General features: G+C 48.3%; 1 protein-coding gene across 1 annotated transcript in view; it reads left to right on the top strand.

The window, feature by feature from the left end:
• Positions 1-16,739, top strand: part of LOC135827918 (uncharacterized) — a 78,369-nt gene that overhangs the window by 22,158 nt on the left and 39,472 nt on the right. The window contains exons 12-20 of the mRNA XM_065340355.1: positions 26-227; positions 5,935-5,995; positions 6,419-6,526; positions 7,855-8,146; positions 12,145-12,233; positions 12,811-12,999; positions 14,191-14,259; positions 14,849-15,036; positions 16,235-16,302. Coding sequence (XP_065196427.1) covers positions 26-227; positions 5,935-5,995; positions 6,419-6,526; positions 7,855-8,146; positions 12,145-12,233; positions 12,811-12,999; positions 14,191-14,259; positions 14,849-15,036; positions 16,235-16,302 — 1,266 coding nt within the window. The remainder of the gene's footprint in view (positions 1-25; positions 228-5,934; positions 5,996-6,418; positions 6,527-7,854; positions 8,147-12,144; positions 12,234-12,810; positions 13,000-14,190; positions 14,260-14,848; positions 15,037-16,234; positions 16,303-16,739) is intronic.

The following is a 16,739-nucleotide window of genomic DNA, read 5'->3' as shown; positions in this document are numbered from 1 at the left end:
TCAATGCGGCGGATGTTTGTTTTAGACGCGACATGTGATCTCTGGCCAGTGGAGCAAGAACCAGGGCCGGGACGAGTGGACTCGTCGTCAGCCGAGTCTCTCTCTGACGCCCCGTCCTTCAGGGACTGGTGCGCGTGCTGCTCGCTAACCCTGATGCAGGACCAGTGCGGTGTGAGGATGAGCGAAACGGCAGCGGCAGGTCTGCGAGTGCTGGCCGAGTGCTTCAAGTGAGTACCACTCTCTGCTATTGTTTTTTTGATACACGGCAACCAACCGTTCTGACTTCTGTATTGTTTTGTTTTTTTAACTCGGATACTTTACAGGGTACCTCACTTCAAACTCTCCAACTACGGTCTCTTCGCTGCATACGTTCACTTCACTTCCAAAAATGTTGAATGGTTTTTCTCCCTGAAGATGGGCCATGCCCGAAAATTTGGTGCATTCAATTTATCTCTAATATTTTTTTGGAAGTGAAGTGAACGTATGCAGCGAAGAGACCGTAGTTGAAGAGTTTGGAGTGAGGTACCCTGTAATGTGTGAGTGGCTGCAATGGAGTCTGCGAGTGCTTAGAAAAAACTCGGATACTGAGCCAATACATATAAATACACTAGAAGAAATCACATGGAAATTAGTTATTTGGTGAAAAAGGAGGCAAGTTTTTTAATTGGCTCACCATCCGAGTTAACCCTTTGTGGACGGACTGTACGAGTTTCGATCTAATAAGATCGAAACTTCGTAACTTCGTAACTCCATTGTTTCTTGAGCAAATTCCACAATCGAAGGGTCTACGTGGTAGCGGGAACTCCAAGCTGTCCAATGCAACAATTGCCGAAGAGTTACGATGTCGGACGCCAGAGATATCGCACGCCGTATTCTTACCTCGGCAAATTCAAATTTTTGATCAATCATTTCGCCATTTTGGGGGGAAATCCCTTTTCGTGTGCTCTTTGAGCTACTCAGCACATGATAATGACGTAGCTGGCTGAAGTTTGAATCGTCTCAAACAGATTTGAGCGTTCTGCGATGAAGGAGAGTGGAATGGCGTTGATGGGACGAATTTGCTTGCATATCAGGCTTGGAGACGACTTTGCTGTGTTACCGCGCCTGATTTGTGGCGGCTGGATAATGGAGATTGGTACCCTGGCGTTGCTCTCGTCAAGAGCTTTCCAATGAGCCCTTGATTGTGAAAATCAAGTGAAGGACACCAAAGTTTTGACATGGTAAAGTTGAAAATTGTACTGACATTTTGTAATTCTGGTGCGTACTGTGCTAGTAATCCGTCCATAAAGGGTTAACATTAGTTATGAATAGCTATCCATGACTGTAACAATTGTTACTGTCGTGGATAGTTGCTTCATTACTCGTTTCCATGTGATTTCTTCTAGTTTATTTTTTGTTTTGTTTTTACTAAAAAACATGCAGTGCACGCAACGGGAACGTGCAGCAGCCATTGTGGTGGAGGCCAGGCGACATTGGTCCTCAGACTCTTTCTTGCAGCTAGTGGCCTACACTGTATTATCTCTATTGCAAGCGCAGTCTCTTGTAGAAGCCCAGTCTCTATTACAAGCGCAGTCTCTTGTAGAAGCCCAGTCTCTATTACAAGCGCAGTCTCTTGTAGAAGCCCAATCTCTATTATAAGCGCACTCTAATAGGACTTCGAAGATATACAAGCGCAGTCTCCAAAAAAAAGGGCAGGGCTTATAATGGAGAACTGTATGGATCATGTCCATGCATGTTTGACGTCACACATCACCTAAACGCATGCTGCTTGCTGTGGTAAAAGTCTGTGATCGCCGAGATCTAAAGTTCAGGCTCACTTAGTGTGCCAGAAAGCACAAAACTGCAGTCGCGGTACCTGCTGGAAAACGTTGTGCTACTGATATAATGCAAAATAATAGGCCATGTACATGTACCAGGTGGTTGAAAAATTATAAGCCCAGTCTCTAGTAGAAGGCCGGGGTCCAGACTGGTTGAAAAAATATCAGCCCAGGGCTTATATAATTATGGAGATAATACAGGAACTGTGATGTCATGCTACCTAGGCCCAGCCATCAAATTCCGTGCTAGGGAAAGAATTCTTCTCCTGGCACCTAAACGGGTAAAAACTCCCAGGTCCAGTCAATATGGTGCTGCGAAAGTCTTGAAAATGCTTGAATATAGCCGTTTTTCACCACTTTTTGTATCCCTATCGAGCGTGATTTTGGGACCTTTGGACGCGATTGGACATACCATACTTCGCAGAGATGCTCTTGAAGACATTAATTTCGTGATAGCCACAGTCGATGTCATGGAGGTGCTGAAAGGAAATGCCGTCCCTAATCCAGACCGCAACTCCTCCTCCATGACCGGTGCGGTCTCGACGAATGGAAAGGGCATATCCAGGTAGTGAGACTTCCGCCAGGGTGACCTTGTCTGCAGTGAGCTTGGTCTCTGTCACGATAATAACATCAGGCTTTCAGATCTTCACTGCGTGCTGAAGCTCACCAAGCTTGGACAGCAGTAATGCATTGGTCATGTAAAGGCGAAGTCGGGGCCATGTAGGTATAGACGTGGGTTGAAATGGGGTAGCATGTGGATTTAGGGGAAACTCTGTCCTAGGTCGAGTGGTGAGATATCAGGTCAGTACTCCTCACTTCCAGAAGAACCTGGGGAATCGTTGTCGGGTTGAGCAGTCCGGGGAAGTGCTGGGAAGGTGTGCTTCCCTGAGGCTCGGATGAAGCCATTTGTGTCGGTGTCAGGTGACTGGTGTTGTGGTGAGCCGCCTTCCCTCTGCCTCTGTGGAATCTAGTGCCGCCCTGCAGTGGGGTTCTTGTCTGGCTAGTCCCACTGCACACTTGGTGCAGCATCTGTGAGATTGCACAGCTGAATTGCTCTTTGCTCTGAACTGCTGTGGGTGTCACCGGGTTTGTGCATGGCGGTCCAACAGGTGCAGGGGGTGACCGCTCTGAGTCTGCATGCAGCCCTGTAGCTCCACGTGGTGACATCTCTGAGTCCGCAGTTGCACTGTCGCTCACCGAGTCCATGATCTGACTTGTGCTTGACCCGGACCCAGCCTTTTCAGAGTACAACGTACCAGTTGCAGAGTTTTTGTTTACGTCCTGAGTGCAGCTCTTGGCCACATGGTTGCTTGAACTATACTTGTAGCACGTGGGGGCCTGGCCCCTGTGCCATACGCGTATTTTCTGATGAGATCCCGGCAGCACAATGACAGAGGGTACAGCGACAGTTGGTACTATGCTAACGTACACGGTTTCAGCCCTCTACGGAACAGATCTCTGCAAGACAATAATTCAGGCCACCATTGCTAATCAAGGAGAAAATTTGTTGCCAGTGTACCCTGAAATGATGTGATAACAACTAACGTGATACACCATGTCTGATTCGTGGCTGGAAGTTGTAAGCTCAGTGCTTGGGGCTAGTGGGGTTCCTCTAACTTTCAGACTTCCCGCTTCGGCTTCCCGATCACTGTCCCGAATTTCTCCACTGAAGAAACAATGGCGGAAAGGGAAACGTCTTCAGCCACGCCATAGGCATAGACTGATATTACAGCTCCGTCGCCAACCACCAAAGTCAACGGTGTTCCCTCGAGCTGCAGGCCCTTTGTTAGACCATCGTCCCGTACTTCAGTGCAGCTCAGCGTGATTCTGCAGAAGCCTCGTCGGCCATTTAGGTCAACTTGCTTCACGTCGCCTGGCTTTACTCCGGCGGACAACAGCAGCTTTGCGTAAAAAGCGTGCTCATTCTTTGGAAAACCCTCTTCCGATTGAATAGAGCAAAGTCTCGGCTTTTTAGAGACAAAAATGGACAGATTCTCGGAGCTCCAAAACTTGCATCTGCTCCTCAAACATGTACGTTCTATATATGGTATGGATGGTACGCACTATGCAGTCAGCCTTGCGAATAACAACCCTTGATCGTCCATGAGAAAATCGTCGTTATTCGTGAGGTTGAAAGTATGTAGTCGAATTGTCACAAGGCCTGAAGATTTGGTTGTTATTCGTGAGTGGTTGAAAGTATGCAGGCTAAATGGTCACCATGTCTGAAAAGTTTAACCCTTTGTGTACCAGCCCCATCTCGAACCGTAACGTACGTTACGGTTCGACGCACCGCACTGCGCCGCGCCGTTCAGCGGCGTCCTTGCTCCGATCGACACGCGGTTTGTTGCGCTGGACAGCTGAGATCCCACTGCAAATTTTGATGTATGATGTGGGTAGGTTGCCATTTGAAAGTATGGAGAACGATCGCGGCGAAAAGTGCGCTTTGCAATTTCAGCGCTCTGCGATATATTTTAGCAATTTCGATCGTGTTTTCGTTCGGTTACGCTGCTTGTATCTGGAATATAGCTTGCTCTAGCTGTTGTCGATGTCTACTAGTGATGGTGAACGCCAGGAGAGAGTTGTAGTAGCGATATAGTCTCAGGATCTGAATCGAAAATGAGAATTTCCATCGCTGAAGCCATTGCAGTATTCGCTCTCCAAGCAGCAGCGAGAGGGAGCGCAGCGATGGCCTGAAATAATCAAGGCAGGTGAATTTCCTCACCCATCGACTATTCCTGGTCTTCTCAATCGCCAATACCCTCGCTGGACGCAAGTAGATAAGTGAAAAGTACATATTCAAATCTGACACAATTTCAATAATTTGAAATTTTGATGCAATTGTTTGGCATCTGGTATTCACGCAATATGGCTCTTTTCCGTCTATTTCGCTATTGTTGAAGCATGCAACTGGCGGCTATACACTAGTGCAGTGGTCTCCTGTTGCTCTGTGTGAAGAAGGGCAATGTCAGCAAGTATGTTCACGATTCCGAGTACACGGATCTAAATTGTCAGAAATATGGACAATTGACTCAGAAATAGGTATTCCAGGGTATGGCCTGTATCTATAGTTGTGTGCTAGGTCAAAATATTTTCTTACCTGGACACATTGATACCAACAGATTCAGAAAAACATAACTTGCACATACAAAATGTGTCTTAGTTTGATGCTATAGGTCCATCATTACCGATGAGTACCCCGTGCATACATTAGATGCCTGGTACACAAAGGGTTAAACTCGGATGTTGAGCGAAAGTAATCACGGATGAAAAGAAAGGGCAAAAATGTTACGAGTTATGACTATCTGTCCACCAACGTAACCAGATCATAATTATGCAGTCAGCGAGTGCGACAAAATGGCAGCTCCTTGTCAGTTTTGTGCCATTTTGTCGCACTCGCTGACTGCATAATGATCTGGTTGCGTTGGTGGACAGTTGGTCATAACTCGTAACATGTTGTCCTTTCTTTTTATCCAGGTCTGAAAAGGGTGTTGTTAGTTGAGAGTTGTTGTTATACCCGGAGTCATTACGAGGTTGACTGTAGCAGCGAGATAAGGATGAAGGTATTGTGTACAGTCAGACCTCGCTTATCCAGTCCTCTTTTACCCAGATCCCTCGCCATCTCAAAGAAAATCGTTGGTTACCAATTTACACCATATGCCATACATATTTACATTCTGTGTGTTCGATTATCCGGTTCCCTCGCCTATCCGGCTATTTTTTGGTGGGAAACGGATGTGTGCGGTTAAGCGAGGTCTGTCTGTATTTTGGCCTCTTGCCGGCAATCCTGGGCAGCCGGAGCCCGCTTGAGCCCAATCTGGGCTTTAAGCAAGTGGATTCTTGTGGCCTCGTTGGCCTGAGCTGTATGACAGTGTCCACTGTAGCCTAACAGTACCTGACCTGGGTTTGCTGGCACTGCACTTGCGTCGCATAGGGCTCTCTTTCCTGCCATCATGATTGTCGAAAAAAGAAAGTGTATGTGTGTGTGTGTGTGTGTGTGTGTGCATGTGCACGTGTGCGTGTGTGTGTGTGTGCTCGCGTATGTGGTGTGTGTGTGTGTGTGTGCACGTGTGTGTGCGTGCGTACGTGTGTGTGCATGTGTTTGTGTGTATGATTCCAGGCCAGTCTGGTCGAAGCACCCAGAAGCAGTATCCGTGGCTTGTAGTGCAGCCAACATCAATGTAAGTTCATTCTATCGCATGACAATGCACAAATAACTAACACTTGCTCACACACTCCATGTCGCGCTACATACGGTAGAACGCCGATTATCTTGGTCACTCTGTCGACGGAACATGAAATGACTCAATGACCTTGAGGAAAGTCGGAGGAATACCAAGGACAGAAAGAGCACGATGCAGCGCAGCCCTGGGCACGGAATCATAGGCCTTTCTCAAGTCCACAAAGACACAAAATACTTTAGTACGATGCTCGTATGCCTTTTCCACTGACAGACAGACGCGCGCACACACACACACACGCACACACACACACACACACACACACACACACACACACACACGCACGCACACACACACACACACACACACACACACTCACTCACACTCTCTCCCTCTTGTTCTTGTGTTTCTGCTGTGCTGTAGTGTTTGAAGTATCTACTGGCGGAGAAAGCGTCAACACTGTTTGTGAACAAGAATGACCGCACAAACTGCTACCACCTGGCTGTGCTGGCGGAGAGCTTTCAACTCAATGTAAGCAAACCAAATAATGTGATCTTTTTGGTGCGTGTTTTTGGCCGCGATGCCGAGACCTCAGGTCGGCAGAGCCATCAATGCGCCACCATCACTGCTGCGTCTCGGTGCAGCGCCCGCTCATTAGTTGTCACGTTTGTCGTAGTCTCCGTACCATTGTCTATCATTTCTTTTCTTTTCGAGCTGGGTACCAACTGATGTGTGTGTATTGTATTGTATTATATATTGGAGTGCGCATCCAAGACGTGCTAGAGCTATTTGGCAGTTGGCTGTACATTGTAGAACATCAGTACCGTCGGTCAGTATCGTGCAATGTTATCGCATGAGCTGATTGTTTAGTAACTGGTGGTGTTTGTGGACAGTATAGCGTAACTTGTAGTTCCTTGGTCCGTTTTTCTTTCCTATAAAATGTGTGCATTGTCCTGGTATGGCGTATGGTGAATAGGGGATTTCCCGGTTTGGCGTGTGGTGAATAGGGGATATCCTGGTTCGTGGATGTAGTTTTGAACTCCCTCGGACTTGTGGACACGATCAATCTGTGTAAATCCTTTGCGTCTGGACGGTCCTCGGCGCCGTCCTCGATATCCCGTGGGGGAATTTTAATCGGTAGAGAACATTCGGAGTTTACTTTGCACTGAAGTGGGTGCGGACGAGTGTAGTGAACACCCAGGCTGACATGGACTTGGTGTCCAACGCGCGTGCTTGCGTGCAGTTAGAGGGGCTGCCTAGGTCTCCTTCCTTGGCTTGAGCCGGAAAGGCAAGCGCCGGTGCTGCCCCAAAGGCTTGCGGTGCCGGGAAATTTGCTCTTTTCGTTTACACTCGCTGAACGTCGTGTTCTCCATCTGTTTGGGTCCCTCGACTAGTAGTCAGGGGCAGCGGCACGGACTGCCCAAGTGCAAAGGGTCTGTGCAACCTTTCAGCTGTGTAGTACAGTATTTGCCGGAGTACAAGCCGCGCACTAATTGCACTCGTAATTCGCCCGGAAAAAAAAAGGCTGTGCGGCGTATACTACGATTGTGAAATGGAGCGTGAAATACAGGGTAGATGTCTGTATTGGTGACAAAAATCTGGCTGCTTCTCACACTCCAGTGCCGCGTGTACTCTGGAAAAATACGGTATTCACGAATATCGTTTCTCTAGCTTTCACTCCATTTATAAGAAGAAAAGAAGCCCAAAGAGCTACAAGTTACGCTTGTAAACTGGTCAACCTGTAGCTCTTTGGTCTTCTTTTCTTCTTATAAATTAATCCTTGGCTCTTCACCACCCGAGTCAGTAACTATTCACTCCATGTCTTCATTTCATTGTGACATGCTATGTCTGACGAACAGGGTACCTCTGACCTACTGAGCTCCGCATACAAAGTCCAGCACCGCACCATGGGTGGCCATGGCAACAGCTCTGGTGGCCATGGCGACAGCTCTGGTGGCCGTGGCGACAGTGCAGGTAGTCATGGTGATGATGGTGACGCGGCCGTCGGCGAGCAGCAGGCGTGGCCGGATCTGTTTGGTGCCGACATGGTGCAGGGAGTCACCGACGCCTACGCCGACGTGGCCGCTGCGCACTGCATCAAGTTGCTATGGAAACAGAAAGCACCGGGAGTGGACGCCGCTGATGTTGACGGTGAGTCCTGGCGGGGTTTGAGAACGAGTGCATTGCCGCTCAGTTGGGTCACTATCCCCCACTCAGGCCTGCATGCACGTTGCATTAGGCTGGGACCCCTATACGGTCGGACCTCGCTTATCCGGTCCTCTTTTATCCGCATCCTTCACCATCCGGAAGAAAGTCGTTGGTTACCGATTTACAGCATATGCCATGCATACATACAGTATGTGTGTTCGATTATCCGGTTCCCTCGCCTATCCGGATATTTGTGTGAAAAACGGATGTGTGCGGTTAAGCGAGGTCTGACTGTACTAGAAATGCGGGGGGGGGGGGGGGCTTGACTTCTGTGGGAGTGTTCACTATCTGTCTATCAATGACTCAATAAGAGCACGTACACATGTAGCAGAATGTGTTATTGAGACCGGGCCCGTTGAAATCGCCAGCGATGATGAGGAGCTGTGTATCCACCCGGGCAACGTCAATGGTCCGGTCCAAGTATTCTACCATACTGAAATCGTTGCCAGGAAGAGACCCTGGGCGGTAGGCAGCACACAAGACAACTTTGCGGCCAGGTCGTATGCGGGTAGAAAGCCATACGGCTTCTTGATCAAGTGTTGGAACAGCCTCCAGTTCTTGGAAAGCTAGGTGGGATTCACCCACGCAGCCACGCCTCCACCCTGAGGCGTTCGGTCTCGTCTTACTGGAGGGGAATACCCAGGAAGAATCACTTCGGCTTGCGTCATCTTATCCAGGGTCAGCTTGGTTTCTGTGACTACAGCGATATCTGCATCACATGCCAGAAGGGTATGCTGAAAGTCGCCAAACTGTGAACGGATGCCAAAGGCATTCGTCACCAGCAGCTTCAAAGTCTTACTGGTCATTGTTCAGGAGAGGGTCGGCAAGTGGGAGACTATCACTGTTCTGATGAGGAGGGTCAGACTTGGTGATGTCATCAGGAGGGTCAGACTTGGTGATGTCATCAGTCTTGTCAGATGGGCTGGGATCATCGTGGTGTGCTCCACTGCTTTCTTTGAAATGCCATTGCCTGGCATAAAGTGGCCTGCATGCACAACATTGAAAACTCACCTCTGTCCATCCAGGGCTTGATATAGCAGCTACCTCCTCTCAATCCAACGGTAAACCAGAGTAATACAAGAGCACTAAATACCATGCCACTTCTACTTTCCTGCCATAATATGTACATGGGCCAGAAGTTTGCAGCGGTAATCGTCGAGACTGTTGCAGCGTCAACTGTCAGTCTCGCTGAGATTCTGCCGCTTGCTGATTCGTGCATACTGCAATCGTGCACATCCGCAGATGTCCCAACCGCAGCTACTCTGTGTTGCACAAACTCCCTGAGGCGTTCCTCATGTTGCCAAATCCCTTGGTGGTTTATTATTGTTTGAGGTTATTCTTTGCCCCTCAGATTAACACACTTCCAGAGACACCAAGTAGTTGGGAGACGGATACTTAAAATATTTGACAAGACGAGGAAAGATTATGAAGTGACTAACATTAGACCAAGGATTCCACTACTCCACTAGACTCTGGGAAGTCTCGTTATATTAGAGGCGTTCCTCGGTGCATTGGTCGCCTAGGTTGCCAACGTACAGCACAGCTTTCTTCGCCCTGGGAGACTCCGACGACACCATCTTCCGGCTGTCGTCTGCGATCACCTGGAGCACGCACTGCTTCTTGCTGCGATTCGAGTTCTGGACTGGTTGGAAGCTGTCTTCGTCTACGCAGGTTGCATCTTGTTCGCTGCCATCCCCTTCACGCTCGTCACCGCTACGGGAAATGTTGCTGGGGACGCTACGGGACAGCGTGGTGTCAGGCTTTAGAGTACCCGTGCTGCCTGCTGCGGTACCCCTACGCGAAGGTTGACCCGCGCTCTGCTGTGTTTAAACTGGCCTTGGGGTAGCTTTTCGCGAGGCAGTGGCGGATTCTCCGAGAGACACTACCTCTTCGTTCACACATTTGAGCTGCCTTGACAGCACGTCAACCCGTCTGTTCAGGCGCGCCTCCCGATCAGCCGATTCCGAGACAAGTGTGGCCAATGTTTTTTTAGGATACCTACCACAGATAACTCAATGCCCGGCAACGACGCCATCAGCCTCAGCTCTTCATCTCTCAGGGCAGTCGCGCGAGTGTTTGTTCTCGTGGTGGCCCCAGGCATGGCGGAGGTCGCCAGTTTCGACGCGTACTACTAGAAACACTTACTGCTACTTTAAAGCAACAAATGTTCACGGTGCGCAAATTTAGCGTTTCATGAATTGGGCTAGTTCGTGGTGAGAAACTTTTGCGATTCTATCTCTTCAGTCGGATCTCTTGTACTGTCTACAATCAATGTACGGAGAGGTTTGCGGCGATTTATATTCGTGAATGTGTGATGGTCGCGACAATAGCGAAATTTAACCTCTAGCCAAAGTTTCTCACTTTACAATACCCTACGGAAACTAGCGTATTTCCCCGAATATAAGTCGCACCTTTTTATACTTAGCTTCACGGCCAACAAAGGGTGCGACTTACAATCGAGCATGATTACTACTGAAGTGAACAGATTGAAACGACATAACATTGACGTGGAAATGGAGGTGCGACTTACAGTCGGGGAAATACGGTACCTCCGATCTGGCCTTATGCCGCCTGGGCTCTATGAGGAAAGATTTACGGGAGCTTCGAAAACAGAAACCTACGCCTGCGGGGAAAAAAATAGAGACTCTTGCTATCGACCTCTCACTGTGTACATGTCCATGTAACTGTCTATTTCTGCATTGTCGGTTATGCCGGTATCGTAGAACATACGCTGTCATTTCTTGCTTGTCCTTGTGGTGGTGGCGGGCACTCACTTGCCGTGAGCCTCTGCCGTTGGATTGTAAGAGTCATTGCTTCATGTACCTCGCTTGCTGCTACTCGGAGCCGGAGAAATGACTTCGCAACTCTGTAGTCCCTGTTTAGCATGGCGGTGTGGGCTCGTACGGAATGTGCAAAATTACCCAGTGTGCTGAGAGTATTCAACGGGAGGTACCGGTATGCATCTAAGATGACCGGCATCTTTTTGCGGGGCAAGTTACCCCATAATTGGCAGGTCCAACCCGTTATAGTACGTTTATGAGTATGACCTCACAAAGTTTATGCAGCGATGGTATCAAGGTGTGTATGGTTGTAGTGGACTTGCCCCACAAATCATATTGGCGGGAAATTGATGCATACGTCCCATACCGCAGGATTCACCCAGTGCGCTGAGAGTGCTCAACACCGCAGAGGCAGAGCGAGTACAGTACTGGCGGTCGACGAAGAACTGGGGGACGGGGGTCAGTCTCCTAGCAGCCTAGACCGTTCACATTTTCATTGTATTACAGTCTATGCTCAGTTGAGTCACAGTGTCCGTATTGGTATGCTGTGCTTGATGAAATTCTAGCCTGGTCGTTCTTCGGCGCTCTGTTCTTCGGCGCTCTGTTCTTCGGCGCTACCCGACAGTACTGTAACACAAAACAACTTTCAACAAGCTAGTGCTGTGCCCTGTTCTGTGGAATGTACAAAATAAAATAATCCACTCATAGTATTAGGTGCTGGTTGCCTGGTGGGTGCCGTGTGAACATGTAACTCTGAGTGGCAGCTGATATATAGTTGTGTTGATCTTTGATTGTTGTGTGTGTGTGTGTGTGTGTGTGTGTGTGTGTGTGTGTCTGTGTGTGTGTGCACAGCTGTGTGGTGGATACCAGGCTAAAAATAGTGGCGGTCAATTCATCAGCCTTGCAAGCTGTTGAATGGTGTAATCCCAGCACAAGTTGCTATGTCTAAAGTTGCTATGTCTAACATAGCTGTTCGCTATCATCGCTCCCGCGATGGGCATGTCTGAGGTCTGAGGTGTGTGCGTATGCGTGTGTTCCTGTGTGTGTGTGTGTGTGTGTGTGTGTTCATGTGTGCATTCCTGTGTGTGCACACGTGCATGTGTATGTGTGTGCGCGTGTACGTGCCTCTGCGTACGTGCTTGTGTGTTCATGTGCATTCAGGATTCACGCCATTGATGAGAGCATGTGCGGCTGGTCGGGTACACTGTGTGCTTGCACTGCTGGAGTGTGGAGCATCCGTTTGTGAACGCGTTAGTACCACTTTGCCATTTGTTTTCCTTTCTCTCTGAATAGTCTGTACGTGCAGCGCTGGTAAATAAGTTTTGCAACAGCCTTCAGTTAAATGTTCATGCTCATATGCTTCATTCTCTGTTTCTACTTGTTTGTGATTTTTTAGTTTTCTGCTATAGTAGTTTTCCAGTGATGACAGATGTTCTAGTTGTGGCTCCGGGGTGCTTGATTGTGCCGGTGTTATGGGTGTTATGGTTGCTTTAGGAGCTGCATCTGTGCCTTGATCCTTGAAGGGTGGTGGCGTTCCTACGGATGCGGAAAACTTGGCGACTAGCCGAGTCTGACGGGAACCGTGAATTTTTTTCAATTTTTTTATGGTTGCTTTTGCTGTCGGTAATACTGTGATGATGATGCTGCTGCTGCTGCTGCTAGTGGTGTTATTGTTTCTACTGCTGCTGCTGCTGTTGCTCCTGCTGCTGTTGCTACTGCTTTTCGTGCTACTGTTGCTGATTTCTGTTGTTGCTGATTTCTGTTGTTTCTGATTTCTGTTGTTTCTGATTGCTGTTGTTGCTGATTGCTGTTGTTATGTTTGTATAGGACTTACTGGGTGTGTCACCACTACACATGGCAGCGGCAGTGGGTCACCTGCACTGCATACAAGCACTGCTGCATCACGGACATCGCGTGGACTGCGTGGACAACCAGGACTGGCCGCCGCTCATGTACGCCAACTTCAGCGCCAGCGAGCGCTGCGTGGTGGAGCTGATGAAGGCCAAACCAGAGCAGGTGAGTGTTCCCCTCCAGTCTGGCCTCATCTGATAGTACACGTGGTTAGCTGACGAGCTGGTTCTGGGCCCGGGGCGCCCTGCCCCAAAAATGGGGTATTATTGATATAAACACCCATTTTACGGTAAAAATCTGGGCGCCCGGTTTTTGGGGCAGGGCGCCCCTGGCACAGAACCCACTCGTCAGCTGACTACTTCTGATTCATGCCCCATTGCAAGCGGATCAGATCCCTGTAAAAGGAGAATCTCTAATGGCTTCTCTCATCTGTGCTAGAGAAATAGAAGACAGGTGTGTTGATGGCAGGGTTGTTAAACTTCGTGCCCGCTATAAAGTGGGACATTTTTACAAATTTTAAGATGGCAATGAACAGAATCAGCTGAAGCGACTTGTTACGACGGTTTTATTGAAATGTAAAGTGGTGATGGACAACGAAATAACTGTGCTGGAACTGTAATGTGAAAAACAATAATAGGAACGATGAAAAATATATATGAACATGCATCGAACTAGCTTTCGCACAACGCTCATCAGGAAGCATCGTTGTACATGTACTAATTAACACAATTGCAACACAGATTACTATAAAGGATCAATAGTGATATTAAAACACCTAAACAATGCCAAAAAAAGTATCACAAGGTATTCTTGAGCGATGCCATGTGCGTGAACGGTAACAATCGAACACTCCAAAGGGGACAAAATTCAACAGGTATGAAACAACACTAGTGACAAAATTCTGGCCCAACACGGCCAGACGAACACAACGTTATACTGGTTGAACAATTTCAAAAAGATAACACTCTCCTTTTGAACACAAATGTCAGGCTTATGAATGCGTTGTAACTCAGCCTCCAAAACCTTCACCTGTAACTGATCCCCAAGACGTCCATGTCGCAAAACGGAGAAACATGAATCAGAATACACTTGGCAACATTCAGATTTTTGCAAATCCTTAAACTTTAGACTCGTCATACTTTCGACTCTTGCAGTAGCTGGTTTTGGACACTGCACCTGTCTGATATCAGTCTTTTGTGAGATCCCTCTCCCCCAGCACATGGAAGTCATCTTTCCAGGTGTATGTGAGTGGCTTTGCTTTACGTGCTGCTGTATTCCACTGTCGGTGTGTGTGTGTGTGCGTGTGCATGTGCGTGTGTGTGCGTGCACGTGCGTGTATGTGTATACGTTGCCCAGCTCTCGCTTCTCGGCCGACTGCTGCGCAAACCGTACGAGTGCGAGGATCTGCGTGAGAAGACGCAAACCGTACGTTTGCTTCTAAGCCTGGTGATGTCTTCAGGGTAGTGGCGTGCTTTTACACTTGCAAGTCAGCCTTTTATGACCTAAAACGACTTTAAAGTGGTATTTGACTTACAAGTGGAGTTTAACCGCTATTGATTATATCCATATTGAACCAGTATTTGAATTCCATTCAAGTATTTGGTGGTTGCCTTATAACCAGTGAAGCAGGGTAATTGTAACTGCAGGAAACCTGGCTCTCCTCTTGTACAATGTGCACGCAGCCTTGTGGATAACTACCCTCGATCATGCATGGGAAAGCAGCCGTTATTGCTGGCGAGATGTCGTTGTTCGTGAACGTACGCAGTCACCTCACTGATGTATTGCATCTCTTTGCACCACCACCCCCACCCCCGAGGTCTGACTGTATTTACACTCCGCTCTGCATCCCTTTTGCCCCCCCCCCCCCCCCCCCCGAGGTCTGACTGTATTTACACTCCACTCTGCATCCCTTTTGCCCCCCCCCACACACATACACTTGATTATTATTGACATTCCCTCTGCACCTCACCTCACTGATAATATTTACACTCCGCTCTGCATCCTCTCTGTACAGGTGATCTGCAGCATACTGACAGCGCTGGGCAATCACGACAGGTACTACAGCCTGTTCAATGAGTTTGTACGCGGTAACATCGACCTGCTGGATGACGATGCGTACGCGTTTGCGTCACGCTCCACCGGCCTTCTAGACCTGCCCAACAAACGCCTGTGGCTGGAACGGCGACTGCAGAGCCTTCGAGAGTGAGTTGGAGTGGTGATATTATGACCCTAGGATGTTCCTGCAAAGTAGGGAAGTTTTGTGAGAGATCTAGTAAAGATCTAGTTGAGATCTGGATGAAGCAAATGGGATTTTTGGTCTTTGACCACTTTGTGGTGGGTCTGATCTATTCACCTCCCACCCCTTTACTTGGCTTTAGGAGCTGCATCTGCGCCTTGATCCTTAACCCTTTGCATGCTGGCCTGTTTTCCACAGTAATCTGGCGCTCCAGAGTACGCACTCTCCTGATGGAGTTTGTGTGCACTGCTCGGAACCAAATTTATTCTCATTTCAGTTCACCTGGATGGAATTTCATCATCCTGGGCTTGTTGGAACGATCAGGACCAAGCGAATCCATCCTGGAAGCTCTCAGTTCCACCAGGGCCACTTCCATGACCTCTCCAAACTGGCCCACCATGCCTCGGAACGAAACAACAACTCAGTCACAAATTCTTTTTCGGCTCCTGGCTCAAATTCAACCGATTTTCACGATTCAAACTGCTCTGCAAAGCTGAGATCCACGCGCTTCATTTGATGTCCATAACGCATGCGCAGGGCAAAAGGGAAATCCCCTGGCATGCTCCAAAAAACTGCGAAGTCACGAACAAAAAAATTCGCGATCACTCCAGCCCGTGATTTCCGTGTTCATTTTGTCGCCCTCGGTGAATCTTTATCCTATCGCAAAGACCTTTATATCTCTGGAAAGCTGAGCTCAATACCTTTCCAACTGTGTTTCGTATGTGGAGATCGGATACTCTTCCACAGAGTAACGAAAGTTTGTACACTGGTCTATTCACCACGTACATGACGCAAACCGAAGTGCGTGTACACACGTCCTCAGAGAACCGGCATGGGGTTCAGGCGCGTGTATACACGTCATCCGCACGCAAAGGGTTAAAGAGGGGGGGGGGGGGGGTTCTACGGGTGCGGAAAACTCGGCCTGCAGCCGAGTCTCACGCGAACCATTTTAGTAAGACTCGGGTGGAGAGCCAAGGATTAATTTATAAGAGGTTTTTTAATACGCTTCACCAATTTTGTTCCCAGCCACCACCCGTGAAGTTGCATGTAAATCATTGTGAACGGCTCCGTTCATTGATTGGGTACATTACATGATTCAGCTGGGGAGGAGAAATCGTGGAAGCCTCTCTTTGCAAACCTGTGTATATTTTGAAAACGGAGGAGATACGTGCCTCGAAAGCGTGTTGCTTTGCTGTCAGTTGTGTGGAATGTTCATTCGTACTATGCTGACGGTACGTATGTGGTTCATGTCAAGATTGGAGTGAGTATTCAAACATAGAACAGAGAGGTTCCAGGCTGTCCAAGAGAGTGCTCAATACCGAGTGGTAGAGCTGGTAGTGGTAGAGTGTTTGTTATTCAAACACAGACATGGACAGTTGCTTTTGTTATGCTGTGTGTCCTGAGTTTGTCGCTATACGCGTTTACGTGTATCTGTATGGCAAATGACAAGTTTGGAAACATTGAGCTTTCAAACATGGACGTTGCCAGTTCTTTTAGGCCAAAACAAATAATGACCTTGTTTTGGGTCGGCCGACCGGGCCATTTGTTCCCACATTCTGATACTTTTTTTTGGTCCCAAATGTATACGAACAGCGTGCCATGTGTGCAAGTGCACTCAACGAGTCATAACTCGGTCAAATCTCGACCAGATTGAACAATCGAACTATGT

This window comes from Sycon ciliatum, chromosome 12, assembly GCF_964019385.1.
Source record: "Sycon ciliatum chromosome 12, ocSycCili1.1, whole genome shotgun sequence".
Classification (NCBI taxonomy): Eukaryota; Metazoa; Porifera; class Calcarea; order Leucosolenida; family Sycettidae; genus Sycon; species Sycon ciliatum.
Note: the sequence above shows the minus strand (reverse complement) of the source record. Positions and strands in the feature narration are given on the sequence as shown.